We start from the raw sequence: 14,529 nt of genomic DNA, 5'->3' as shown, positions 1-14,529 counted from the left end.
CCCTTTATGGTAGTTCAAATACCTAGGTTTGTAAAAATCTCTTTAAATTTTGTAAACTAACATCATTACGGAACAAATAAAGACTTGGAATCCAATTAAAGAGGACCGGAGAGAGATATTAAATTTGACCATTCCATATTCTGGTTCCCCAGTCCATGAGGGGATGACAGTTTCTCATCTCAAACTAATAAAAAATGCCAATGATCAAAATGTTGATGAATAACACTATCGTTATTTTAGCTTAAAACATATATGCTTACATATGGCAATATTTTTATGTATTAATTGTTAACATTTTTGAGCATTTATTATGTGCCAGAAATAGTTCTAAATGTTCAGACATTAATCCTCACAACTCTGTGAGGTAGGTACTATCATCATCCCCATTTTATAGATGAGGAAACAGAATGACATAAAAGGTAGCAGAGCTGGTCTTCAAACCCACATAATCTGACTCTAGCTAGAGGCTGTGCTCCTAATCTTTGTTTCTGAGATGATGACAGTGTAGAACTATACTACTAAGTCAGTTCTTCCTATAAATATGCTGAGGCCCCTTCCTTAGAACAATAAAACTTTGTTCCCGTCTCATATATTTCCTTTCTTTCAATTGCCAGAATACTTGAAATAATTATAACAGATAACATTTATGTATTTCATTATGGTTTACAATATGCCTTCATATATATTTTCTAACTTGTTCCTCTTAAACTTGTAGAGATAGAGCAGGTATCATCATCATCATCATCATCATCATCATCATCATTTTTAATTTACAGATACAGAAACCAAAGTAGATCTATTTTAAGTAACTTATCCTAAGTCATATAGCTAGTAAATGGTAAGTTAGAACTCTTATACTCTTGATTCTCAATATAAAGCAAAATTAATTTTAGACTGTAATAAAGAATAAAAAAATTTAAGTGAAAGGATCTGCAGCCCATGAGACACAGATTTAAAGAGCAACATAAATTGTGTTCTGCTGAGACAAAGGGAAGGCTGCCTTTTATAATAAAAGTTCCTGATGAGGTTCCCAATTATGTCCATTTTATGTAAATAGGGGTAACCAAGTATGTACATTTGATCGGTCTGAAATGCACAGTCCTGATTGGTAAGCATTATGTTTCATGATTGGTTGTTATGGAGTAGTTCTGATTGGAGGGGGCAAATCTTAGTCTATAAGTTGAAAGACTGAAACTATGAACTCTCTTATAATTGTTACTCAGCTGGGGAAGCCTAGAGTTCATTTTGATGGTCTTCCTAGTATGCAGAGTATGTGAGAGGCCCCTATCAGCAAATGGCCACTTGGCTCTTATTATTTATAAAATTTGGGTCTTCAGTTGACCATGGAGAATCCATTTCAGTAGACAAATTCCTTTTTGGGGTTCACATCATATGAATCTTTCTTCTTAGGGTCCACATTCCTCCTTGAAATTCTCTCCTCTCTTGACTTCTGACCTTACATTACAGTCAAGCTCCTTTTGCTTTTTTGAGTACTTCTATTCGTTTTCCTCACCTCACTCCTTCCGACTTTTGCTCTCTTAACATGTATTCCCCAAAGCTGTGAAGGGGAGCAGAGTTCGTCATCCCAAAATATGTCTCTTTGGCATAAGAATTATTCTAAGCTGGTTATTTTTAAGAAAACACAGACACTGGAGAAGCTCTGAAAACCAAGCACAAGTTATCCTTTATAAAGGACATTGATATTTATAAGTGAAATTTCCATTTATAAGGGTATATCAGAAAGAGGGAGATGACTCAGTCTCTAGAAACTCTTAATAAAGAGGAAGGCGATATTTAAATCTGCATAACCTTAGTCTTGTTTACTCTGCTTTTCCTGGTAATCTCCCATAACTGATTCTCCCAATCCCTAACATCTTTTGTCTTTAGCTGAGGATGATATTTAAAGTGATGACTTCCACCATTTTAGTGAATTAGTCTAGCCACTATGGAAAACAGTGTGAAGATTCCTCAAAAAATTAAAAACAGAGCTGCCACATGACCCAGCAATTCCACGTCTGGTATTTATCCAAATAAAGCAAAAACACTAATTCAAAAAGATATATGCACTCCTATATTCATTGCAGCATTATTTATAATAACCAAGATATGGAAGCAACCTAGGTGTCTACTGATAGATGAATAAAGATGTGGTGGCCACACACACACACACACACACACACACACACACACACACACCACACAGAGGAAAATTACTCAGCAATAAAAACAAATTAACTCCTGCCATTTGTGACAACATGAATGCCCCTGGAAGGCATTATGCTAAGTGAAATTAGACAAAAGCAGACAGGTACCATATGATTTTACCTATATGTGGAATCTAAGAAAACAAAATAAATGAAAAAACAAAACTGAAACAGACCCATACATATAGAACAATGAGGGATGCCAAAGGGGAGGGGATAGAGGATGGGTGAAATTTTAAAAATAATTAATTTTAAAAAGTTGACTATAACAAAAAGAAAAAAGAAATAGTTTCATTCGTTCTTCAAGCATTTATTGAATTCAGCCTCCCTCATGAAGCATTTCCAAATTTCCTCAACCAGGCTTGTTTAGTCATTTCTTTGATGTTGCTTGTTTTTTTTTTTTAACCTCTCTAATGTCATTAATATATTTTAATATGCTTTGTATTAAATTTGTGTGGTTGTCTTAGTCATCTATTAGTCAATTCTTGAAGAGTGAAAATAAATCTTATCCTGATTCTGTTTATGGATAATAACTTCTGGGTAAATATTTGTGATATGTATTAAATTGAACCAAAAATAATATAATTGTGAGTTGATAACTACTGAGTCTTGTGTCAGATTTACTTCTTATGTTTCATCTCAATGTTTGTTAAGCCTAGTGCCATTGTTATCAAAAGCTCCTTCATGATGGGTTTCTTGGCAGGGAAAGAAATTGAAAAACAGATCAGGTAAGCTGACTTTATTGGCTCTAGTTCAATCATTGGTTTCTCTCAGAGGAAGTGGGTGTGAAGCCGGAAGCCTGAGGCAAAATAAAGACCTAGAGCATTATTTAGTAAAAGAAACAGTTTTTTCTTAATCCAAAGCATTTGTTTGGTCCCTTTGACTTCATTATAATGACATTTCTCCTCTAAATGTCAGATTGCTAACTGTAGATATTTAAATGGTCAGTATAGATTAATACAAAGTAGAAACACCAAAAGACTCCTAAATCAGACACCTTTAAAAATTCAGGTTTTATTTACTTAATATAGATGTCAGGTATCTTTCTATCTTTAGTTTAAATGTAGGGAGGAGGCAAGAGAATAGAAAAGGTTAATCAAGCTACAATCAGAGACCGCAATATGCTGATCAGCCCTGCAGCCAGGCCAGGAGGACACCTTCAGAACAAAGGAAGATTTCTGCTGGGATTGCTAACAACCTATTCCTCACACCTATGAAGGGGAAATGGGAACCAAGAGTCATTCCCTATGGCTAAAACCATGGGGAACCTCTGGATTAAAGGCTGGGAACTGCCAGCTGGCCTTTCACTCTACATATTCTTACCTTTTCATGCTACATACTCTTCCCCTTCTTCATTGTATGCCCATATCAAAGGAAATAGGAACTAAAGAATGACCTATAAACTGCATTCCCTGAACACTCTAGGTCCTTCTCAGTGCCTTTATTCTGTCTCTCTCACTGCCCTCGTCTCTATTGTGTCTGTCCCTCTGAGTCCCTCTCAGTGCCTTTACTCTCTCTCTCTCACTGTCTCTCTCACTCTCTGCCTCTGAGAGGAGACCACACTGTGTCTGTGGAGTATTATTTCTTTTCTAATAAACTTTCCTTTTGACTTTACCTTTCGTGTGTGTGTTGAATTCTTTCTACGCTCTCCACCAAAGGACCCTCTTCTTCTCTCAGTGCAGGGCTTGGTCTCCCCCCACCAACTTGGGGAAATTTGCCCTGTACTGCATTAGTTTCAAGTTGAGAGATGGGACGCTTGAGATCCATAGGTCCATTGAAGGTTACTTCTGGTTTGAAATCTTCACAGGGTTCTTATGACCTATGGCCCCCTGATCACTTCTCTACCAAAAAACACAACTAAAAAATTACAAATACCATTCTTTTGTCTATATGTGTGTACATGTAGATTAGATTTTTATCTTGAGCCTTAATCTGAAGTTTAAAAAGTTAGGCTATCCTCAGGCAAGGGAAACAAAAGAAAACAAAAAAAGAACTATTTCAAACTAAAAAGTTTCTGTACAGCAAAGGAAATCATCAACAAACTGAAAAGATAACCTACTGAGCGGGAGGAGATATTCACCTCTGATACATCTGATAAGGAGTTAATATCCAAAATTTATAAAGAACACACAAAACTCAACAACAACAAAACAATCCAATTAAAGAATGGGCAGAAGACCTCCAAAGAGGAAATACAGATGGCCAACAGACACATGAAAAGAGGCTTAAGATCACTAATCATCAGAGAAAAGCAAATTAAAACCACAATGAGATATTGCCTCACTCCTGTCAGAATGGCCATCATCAATAAATCAATACAAACAAGTGTTGGTGAGGATGTGGAAAAAAGAGAGCTCTCCTACTCTGTTGGTGGGATTGCAAATTGCTACAGCCACTATGGAAAGTAATCTGGAGGCTCCTCAAAAAATTAAAAATGAATCTACCTTTTGGCCCAGCAATTGCTCTTCTGGGTATATATACAAGGAAAACCAAAACACTAATTTGTAAAGATCTATGCATCCCTATGTTCATGGCAGCACTATTCACAACAGCTAAGACATGGAAGCAATCTAAATGTCCATCAACAGATGACTAGATAAAGAAGTTTTGGTTCCTTCATATAGTGGAATATCACTCAGCTATTAAAAAAAAGAAATTCTATCATTTGCAACAACATGGATGAACCTAGAGGTTATTATGAATAAGTCAGACAGAGAAAGATAAATACCATATGATTTCACTTATATCTGGAATCTAAGGAAACTAAATGAAACTAAATGAAAACAGACTCACAGATACAGAGGACAATATGGTGATGGCCAGAGGGAAGGGGGGTCCAGGAGGTGAGAGAATAAAGTGATACAAATTAGTAGTTACAAAATAGTCACGGGGATCTAAAGGACAGCATACAGAATACAGTCAATAGTACTGCAATGACTATGTGTAGAGCCAAGTGGGTGATAGAGTAATTGAAGGGATCATTTTATAAGCTGCATAAATGTCTAACCAATGTATTGTATATCTGAAACTAATAAAAAATAAAATGAAAATGTGAGAGCCCAGGGAAAAAAAGCTAGGCTAGCATCCAACAAAGAAGAATTTGATATTACTATATTACTTTGTATACAAGGAACCAAATGACTATATATGTATCAGAAATCATATATTTGTTCAATGTATTTTTAAATGTATTTATACTCAGGTATATTCTATACTCAGGTACCTTTTATAAGTACTTTAGAAACACTGTTAATTCTCATAATAACCCTATGGGATTGGTACTATTTCTCCCATTTCACAGATAGGGAAACTGAGGCACCGAGATTAAAGTAACATCGTCCAAGGTCATTTAGCAGCTAAGTGTGAGAAATGGAATTTGAGCCCAGGTCATTTGATTCTATACTCCTATGCTCATAACGCCTGCCCTTTCAAACTAAATGAATTGACCATCTATCAATCTAAGGCTACTCTGTTGTTTTGGTGAAAGTTCTGGTTAAGGAGAGTGACTTTGGAGAGTAGTTCCAACTAAGTAATGTTCTATTTCTTTTGATAGTTTTATCAAGAAACACCTATTAAGTGCTTGGTTACACGGGATCTATACCAAATGCTTCTTGAGTTAGGACAGACTTAGAAAATAAGTAGACTTAGAAAATAAGACAGACTTATCTCAGGTGTATTTATGTTAACTATCCACAAAAAGTTAACAGAAAGATAAGGAAGTATGGATACTTTACATGTCTATAGTGCTTTTAGAATTCATAATTCATTGCCTTTGCTCCATATACCAACTCTTTGTTGGCAGGGCAAATATTAGAAGTTTCATTTTAGAAAAGGCTCAAAAATGTTGTGACTTTCTAAAAATCACAGATAGTGAGCAGCAGGGTTAGCACTCTAATTCAGTTCTCCTGACTTCAAATTTAGTGATCTTTCCCCTATATTAAACCCTTTTCCTGCAATTTGAACTTGGCTGTTACCTTGGCAACAGTGCAGAACACTTAGTGCCTGGAAACCATGATACTACCTTCTCTGTGTACCACAAAGTTAAAAGTGTAACTGAGGTCACTTTAGCCATCAATGCCTTTGTCAAATTCCCTTCTTTGTGTGCTTCATCTTAACATTTTTTAAACCCGGTGCCCTTGTCACCAAAAATTCATTTATGGGGTCTTCTTGGAAGGTAGATCAGGTATCTGTCTTTTCTGGAATGTCCGGAATGTCCAGTCATTCTGTTTCTCTTAGTCCTGGGTACGGAGCAGGAAGCCTGAAAGACACGTAATAGCAGCCTGGAGTGATACGTTTCTAGTACTTGGGCCTCACATTCCACCTCAGATAGAGCCATTTGCCTCTGAAGAGCTCTTGTGAGGTGTAGCTATTTGGCAAAGGTAAAGGGCCGTTGTCTTCTGTTAGTTTGAGGCAACAAACTTGGTCTAAGTGGCTTAGATAGGGAATAGTCTGTGTTTTAGAGGAGAAACCATACTTCTAGGGCTTACTTTTCATCCAGTTATGAAGTTTTGAAGAGTCAGTCGCTTGATCAGATTCTAAAACTTTAAATGGTAGGTCATTTAAGATTTTGTCAGCAGGTGGCACTGCTCTCCTTACCAGTCTCTCCAAGAAAAGAATACGATTTCTGTTTCTTTGCTGTTGAATCTTCAGACTTGTTTATTCACACTCAAACATTTCTCCTCAGTTTCCTTTTGTCTACAATATCTGCTTATGCGTTTTAATTTGTTTATACCCTCTTTCCACAAAAAAATTTGAAATTGCTTACAACATGTAGTATACAATAGTAAAATATGAAGAAAAAGAATACAACTGGCAATAAAGAATCTTATGATTTGATTCTGAGTTGCAGGTAACTGGATTTTATATATATATATAATTTTTCCATTGCAAGGTCTTTGGGTGAATGGAGAGGGAGAATGTCATGTTTTTTCCAGGATTTGAAATTAAAATGAAAGTTCTCACCTAAGTTTCCGTTGTACTCTTCTCAGCTAACCTAATTTATAGTAAGTCATTCTTGCTCTGTCAAATCTAGACAGTGTTTTTACTACCTGCAGCCTCAAGGATGCACAACCAGCCTTACTCAACTTATAAGCTTCAATTTTTCCAGATGCAGACCTCACCCACTAACTCGTCCTACACAGATTGCCCTCTGTCTGCAAGGCCTTGTCCTGGGCATTGGGCCCACCACAAGCATAGCCATTAGGTAGGCTTGGGTGTGCCCAAATCAATTTATGATAAAAGTCTTTTCTCTCAGAGCTTTTAGCTAGTTGGAGAAAGAAGACCTACGTTTATACTCATTAAAATTGGCTATTCCAGGCAATGTTATCATCAAATGCCAAATCTTTGTGATGGGTCTTAATAGGGTTCGAGGATTGTTCTACCCATAAAAAGTAAATCGGTAAATTCCATCTTGTTTAAGTTTTTAACGGGAAACCAGATTAAAACTGCGGCTCCCATGCAGTTTGTAAGGAAAGGCGCGGTACGCTGGAGTGGGGGGCAAGCTGGGCGGAGGACCAGGAAAACCCCTCAGCAGCAGCCACGCAGCTCCGGTGTACTTGACGGTGATTACCCTGAAGGGCCAGCGTCTCGCCCCGCCCACTGTTGTTGAAGGTTGGGACGACGATTGCCGGGCAGGGCCCGGCGGGGGTACTTCAGGGAGCCAGCTCCTAGAGTTCCGCTGGGCTTCGAAGTTGGGGGGCCCGGCTCCCCGCGCCCGCGAGAGGTGGCAGCGGCGGGGCGGGCGGCTTTGTGGCGCGCGCGGGTTCTACCAAGGGCGGCGCGGAGGCGGGACCGGACAGAGGCATCCACCGCCCCCGGCACTCGGCCCAGCAGCCGGCGCCCCGCATGGCCAGCCCTGCGGGATCCGGCTTCCCGGCGCGCACCAACAGCCGCCTGGACGCGTTCTTGCGGAGGCATCTGGCGCCCGAAGTCTACGACGCCATCCGTGCCTACGAATCGTGCATCGTGGTATCGGACTCCGAGAAGCACACCTTAAAGTACGTGGTCCTCAGCGACCGGCTCATCTACCTGACCGAGAACCCGCCCAAGTCCATCCGGCGAGTCGTGGCGCTGCGGGATGTCCTGGCCATTGACCTGGTGAGGAGAGCGGGCGGGCAGGTGGGCTCGCGAGAACCCCCTTCTTGGGCACCCTAATCCCAGACATCCTGCACGCGGGAAGGAGGAGGAAGACCTTCCCCTTCCCTCTGTGGACTCCCGTACTCTCTTTAATTTACTTCAGTATTAGCACCCACTTAGGGAAACCGTGGATTGCTGTATGCACTCGGAATAACGATGCCTTGCCGGTTCTCACCGTGTGTACCTACCAGTCATCCCCCGTCCCCTCAAATCCTATCAAAATTATATTTTAAAGTCATTCCTTCGTTCGTTAAGCGCCTAGGCGGTGCCAGGCTCTGTGCTAGACACTAACGATGCAAAAATGAAATAGGGCTCCCTCCTAGAAGCTGCTGTGGGCGCCCACAGAATGCCAACACCAATGCAAATAAATAAATGCCATGTGATATGCGCTATTATGCTTTGTTTACTTTTTTATCTCCAGCGCTTAGAGCATATTAGGTGCTCTAATATGAATAAGTGAATGAATGAATGCATTGATAAGATGCGCAGAGGATGTCTGGCAATCTCTGGCAGGTCTCTTGATCGAAACTGGGCTCCCGATATGCTGGAAAACCTTCCTGGAAGGACTGTCATCAGAGCGGAGCCTGGAAGGAGATACAGTCTGGCACAGCCACGCCTCATCCCAGTTTTTAGTGGGCTGCTATTATATCCCTTTCCTCCAAAAATAGATTTACCTTATAAACCAGCATCAGATTGCAAGCAGTCTCCTCTCCAATTACCGTTTTTCTCCTCTTTGGCTCCCTTTGCCTAAGCTGCTCTCCAGGTGTGTTCTTCCTTTTTCCGTTGGGGACAGGTGTCTAGCCTTTTTTCTTTTTCCCTTGTCTGAGTCTGAATCCCCCAAGGGAGAGGTGGCGGGACTCTTGATGGAGCTGTTTTGCCAAGAGAATTGTAGCTTGTTTGGAACATATCTGTATGAAAAGAATAAAATTAAATGGAAAAAATGGTTTTTTTTTTTTCCTACTTAATATACCTCTTTGGGATATCGCTGTGAAAATTTATTTGCTTTTTTTTTTTTGAGTAAAACTTGGAAGTAAAACTGCCGTTTTCTTCACTACCACCATTTCCATTGTCTTGACTAAACTAAATTTTAAACTAAAATTGAAAAAAAAAAGATTTCCTTTACCAAATGTTTTAAAAAACATTAAATGCTCAGCTTTTTCTAGTATATAGTAAACACTTATAGTTTTGACAGAGTAATGATTTGAACTATTTTTATTCTTCCCAACAATTCTACTTCTAGGTATTTATCTGAAGAAAGCCAAACACTAATTCAAAAAAATATATACACCCCCATGTTCACTGCAGCACTATTTACAATAGCCAAGAAATGGAAGCACCTAAGTGCCCATCTATAGATGACTGGATAAAGAACATGTACATATATACGATGGACTATTTTTAGTCCACACAATGGACTAAAGCCATAAAGAAGAATGAAATTTTGCCATTTGAGACAACATGGATAGACCTAGAGGGTATTATGCTAAGTGAAATAAGTCAGACAGAGAAAGACAAATACCACGATTTCACTTATATGTGGACTCTAAAGAACAAAATAAACAAAGAAAACAAACAGACTTGTAGATAGAACAAACTGATGGTTGCCATGTAGGAGAGAGGTTGAGTATGGGTGAAAAAGGTGAAGTGATCACGAAGTACAAATTGGCAGTTACAAAATAGTCACGAGGATGTGAAGTACAGCATAGGGAATATAGTCAGTAATATTGTAATAAATATGTATAGCGCCAGGTGGGTACTAGACTAATCCGGGGATCACTTTGTAAATTATATAAATGCCTAAACACAATACTGTACACCTGAAACTAATATAAATAACATTAAATGTCAACTGTAATTGAATAAAAATTTTTAAAAAGTAATAAAAGAGATAGTATACATATTTCAGTAGTTGATATATATCTTTCTTTTTGAGCTGTCAAAATCTGAAAAGTATAGTAAAACTCCCTAGGCCCCCAGCCAAGAATCTTACAAAAAGGCATACCAATTTATTTGGTCATGCTTTATATAGAAAATTTACCTTTCAGGGACATAGAAGAATGTATAATGTCTATAAAGGTGCTAAACAAATCTAAGATTTCAGCATTGTCGACAGACTAAATGTCCATCTTGCACAATATAGTTTAACTTTGGTTAAAGTTGTGGTAGGCAGATTAATGGCCCCCAAAAGATATCCTTGGAACCTGTGAATATATGACATGGCGAAGTGGAATTAAAGTTACAGATAGAGTTAAGGTTGTTTGCTAATTAGCTGACTTTAAAATAGGGAGCCTGTTTTGGATTATCTGGGTAGGCCTAAAGTAATCACAAAATCCTTAAAGCTGGTAAAGGGAGGCAGAAGAGTCAGTGGCAGAGTGATGCAGCATGAGAAAGACACTGATTTTGAAAGTGGAAAGAGGCCCAGGGCTGAGAAACGTGGGCAGTCTCTAAAACAGCGGTCCCCTACTGCCACACTTTTTGGCACTAGGAACTGGTGCTCCTATGAGACTCTAATGCCTGATGATCTGAAGTGGAGCTGAGGCGGTGATGCTAGTGCTGGGGAGCAGATACAAATGAAGCTTCGGTGGCTTGCCAGCCGCTGACCTCCTGCTGTGTAACCTGCTTCCTAACAGGCCACAGACTGGTACCAGTCCATGGCCTGGGGGTTGGGGACCCCTGCTCTAGTAGCTGGAAAAGGCAAGGAATCAGGTTTGAACCTCCATAAGAAATGCAGTCTTGCTGACACAATTTTAGCCCACTGAGTCCGGTTTCAGACTTCTGACCTCCAGAACTGTAATAGAATTTGTGTTTAATGTCACCAAATTTGTGGTAATGTATTACAGTAGCCATAGAAAATGAATACAGAACTATTCTCCATTATGGTGTTTTAAAACGGGTAATTGTTTTAAAAAAATATTGCTTCAGTGAGAAATAAATATAATCATGCCAAGCAAAAATTCCTTAATAATCTCTTTTCCTGAGTTTTTATAAAATAATTCTAGGGTTATTATTATATTTTGGTACTTGTATTAAGCTCCATTGAATGTGTGAAAAATAGGTATACAGAATTGCATTTACCTAGTACCAATTAATAACCACAATGTAGTTGACTAGTCATCCCCCTATGAACACTATGCCCTCACTTACTACCACAATGTGTAGAATTTTCCTGATTTCTGTGTTATATCGCATGTAGTTGTCCTCCTATCCAGGCTAAATCAGTCACTTCGATTACATTTTTCAGTGTCAGGCAGCTTTCTTTTTTACAACCCGTTCCTCCTTCCTTGAAAGATCAACTGTTTAATTTTCCTACTATGTTGGTGTCTTCTTTCTTGGGCCACCTGTTTAGGTAGTTTTTTCAATTCTCAAAGGTTTTCTCATTTTACAGTACAAGTTGTCTTCTTGTTATTTAACTTTCAGTTGGCTCAAGTTTCTCATTCTACCTTTGTTCTTACTTTCATGTCTATAAAACCTGTAAGCAAACCAGTCCTTTATGTCCCTGGGCCTCCTTGCTCTATGTTAGGCCAGATTATTCTATTTAGTTCACGTCACATGTCACAGTTACACTTAAGAAAAAAATTTGCAAATATACACATAAAATTCTATTCTCTCCCCTAAGGAAAAAAATTAAAGGTTAACAGCAACAAAAAGACCGGAACTCTGATTGAGTACAGGCAAGATTTCCTTTCCATCAAAGACGAGGACAAAGTGCTTTTGGAGATCTCAGTAGGTGTTTAATACAGTTCATCTCCTAAAAAGGAAGAGTTTCTAAGATTGCTTGGGCAGAGCTTTTATAAAGGCTGATGTTTTCCTTAAAAGTTACTTTTGAAATTATTCTCTAGAGTTCTGCTCTGTTGTATGCATCAACACATTATTCTTTAAGTCCTTCTAAAATTAGACACATATTGCTAAAATGTGTGAACCAGATATCTAGAACAATCTGTGAATTTTCTATGGGTTCACTCCATCCCAACGCCTATAAAGAAAAAACATCTATCAACTCCAGCAAATCTACCTCTTGCCTCTCTTTTCCTTCATCCTTTCACCACTGCCCCCTCATTGAATATCTGCTCTCCAGCCATCCTAGGCTCTATGTGGCTTCTTGAACTGGCACAAAATGCACCTTCTACAGCCTAACTTCTTTGCTTGTAGTGTACATGTCCTCCTCCAAGTTAGTTCGTATCATCATATTTACAATTCACCTCTTCTTCCTCCTTCCTTACCTTTTCCTTCTCTTTTTCCTTTTAGAAATGTAAAAACCATTCCTAGATCAGACAGAAACAAGTCACAAGCTGTGCTGAAGGGGCCACCTGTAATTTGCAGGCTGATCCCTGCTTTCTTCCTTTCATATTCAAATCCTTCACTTTTTCTAGGCTAAACCCAAATCATTCTCCAAATCACTTTTCCTTGACTGAGCCCATGAGGGCAGGCCTTTTGGTCTATTTTGTTAATTGTTGTATCTCTGGTTCCTAGAACACTGCCTGGCACAGATGGGATGATCAGTAAATACTTGTTAAATATTCAAGGCATCTGTTTCTTCTCTTCCTAAATTATCATCTGTAGTATATACATTTGGGCATTTTATATACATTTTTATTCAGCTTTTTCTTTCTATCTGTGTAGATTTGATTAAATTTTTTAACCTCTACTCTGGTGCTTCCACCTCTTCACCTGTAAAATAGAGATAACAGCACCGTCCTTATGGAGTTGCTGGAAGAAGTAAATTCATTAATAAATGTAACATACTTAAAACAGCTATGATAAGAGCTATGCAGATGTTAGTTATTATTAATAACCTTTACTAATGTCTATTAAGTCTATTAAGGCTTACCATGAATCTGTAAGATGGATATTATTATCTCCCTTTTCAAATCAGGGCAGTTAGCTTTAGGAGATTTAGGAAATTGGGAAAGAAAATACTTTTTGAGCATCTATTATATATTAAATGTTTTAAAATACTTCATCTCATTTATTCTTGAAAATCTGCCCAGTAGGTTTGACAAGTTTAATACGTTCAAAAACAATTCCTGATCTCCACCCCAAACCTGTTCATCCCTTAGCTTTCTTTATTTTAGGAAATAACATCTTTCATTATCCTTAATTCTGCCTTTCTCTTGCTTCCCACATCCAACATATCAGAATATCCTCTTTTTTAAAATTAAATTTACTGAGGTAACATTGGTTAATAACATTTTATAAATTACAGATGAATAATACTATAATTCAATATCTGTATACTCTATTGCCTGCTCACCACCTAAAGTCTAGTTTCCTTCCATTACCATATCTTTGCGCCCCTTTACCCAATTCACCCTCCTCCCACCCTCTTCCCCTCTGCTAACTACCATTCTATTGTCTGTATCTATAAATTTGTTTGTTTTGTTAGTTCATTTGTTACTTTTTTGTTTCATATTCCACATATGAGTGAAATCATAGTTTTTGTCCTTTTCCATCTGACTTACTTCACTTGATATAATACCCTCAAGTCCATCATGTTGTCAAATAGCCTCTTGTTGTCGCAAATAGCAGTATTTCATCTTTTTAATGGCTGAGTAGCATTCTGTTGTATACATGTATCCCACTTTCTTTAGCCACTAATTCAACAACAAACACTTAGGCTATTTCTATGTCTTGGCTATTGTAAATAAAGCTGCAATGAACATAGGGGTACATATATCTTTACAAATTAGTGTTTTCATATTTTTTTGTTGAATACCCAGAAGAAGAATTGCTGGATCATATAATGGTTCTATTCTTAAATTTTTAAGGTACCTCCATATTAGTATATCCTCTTGACTTGTGTAGAGGAGGAAAATGTTTTCCTTGACCCTCTTACGGTCCCTGGCTGGGTCTGAAAATTAAACAGACAAACACAGATTAACAGGATAATTTATTTAATGTAGATTTTACATGACACGGGAACCTTTATAAGGAAAAGAAGACCCGAAGAAATGGTTAAACCTGTGCATTTTTAATACTAGGTTTAATGAAGAATGGGAAGTTGTGGAAAAATGTGATAGGACAAAAAGGAATATGAGCTAAGGGTAATAAACTTAGCAAGGTCTGTTGTTTGGATTCCTCTGGGCATCCCTGCCTCATAGATAGGATGTTTCTTTCCTCTAGGTATAGGGAGGGCACTTCTCCCATGCTTCAGGGGAGGTGAGTGAGGAAAAGTCAGAGATACTTTCCTGCA

The 14,529-nt window shown here is 38.3% G+C and overlaps 1 protein-coding gene and 1 long non-coding RNA gene across 6 annotated transcripts in view; one reads left to right on the top strand and one right to left on the bottom strand.

Annotated features, from left to right (window-relative positions):
- Positions 1 to 5,861: 5,861 nt before the first annotated feature.
- LOC120605010 (uncharacterized) overlaps positions 5,862 to 14,529 on the bottom strand; it is a 91,812-nt gene continuing 83,144 nt past the window's right edge. For both annotated transcript variants that reach the window (XR_005653484.1, XR_005653485.1), the window contains exons 2-4: positions 14,109 to 14,187; positions 9,014 to 9,247; positions 5,862 to 8,297 (exon numbers count right to left, since the gene is read on the bottom strand). This is a non-coding gene — a long non-coding RNA (uncharacterized LOC120605010). The remainder of the gene's footprint in view (positions 8,298 to 9,013; positions 9,248 to 14,108; positions 14,188 to 14,529) is intronic.
- CUNH12orf56 (chromosome unknown C12orf56 homolog) overlaps positions 7,839 to 14,529 on the top strand; it is a 70,148-nt gene continuing 63,457 nt past the window's right edge. For 2 of the 4 annotated variants that reach the window (XR_005653483.1, XM_039865898.1), the window contains exon 1: positions 7,839 to 8,300. Coding sequence is in view for 3 of the 4 variants with exons in the window: in XM_039865898.1 (XP_039721832.1) it covers positions 8,049 to 8,300 (252 nt within the window). In the remaining variant the exon portion in view is untranslated. The remainder of the gene's footprint in view (positions 8,301 to 14,529) is intronic. The other 2 variants (XM_039865900.1, XM_039865899.1) reach the window with 1 other exon arrangement.

Source organism: Pteropus medius, unplaced genomic scaffold (assembly GCF_902729225.1).
Source record: "Pteropus medius unplaced genomic scaffold, Ma_sr-lr_union100, whole genome shotgun sequence".
NCBI lineage: Eukaryota > Metazoa > Chordata > Mammalia > Chiroptera > Pteropodidae > Pteropus > Pteropus medius.
The sequence above is the reverse complement of the archived record's forward strand: the minus strand, read 5'-3'. Positions and strand labels throughout refer to the sequence as shown.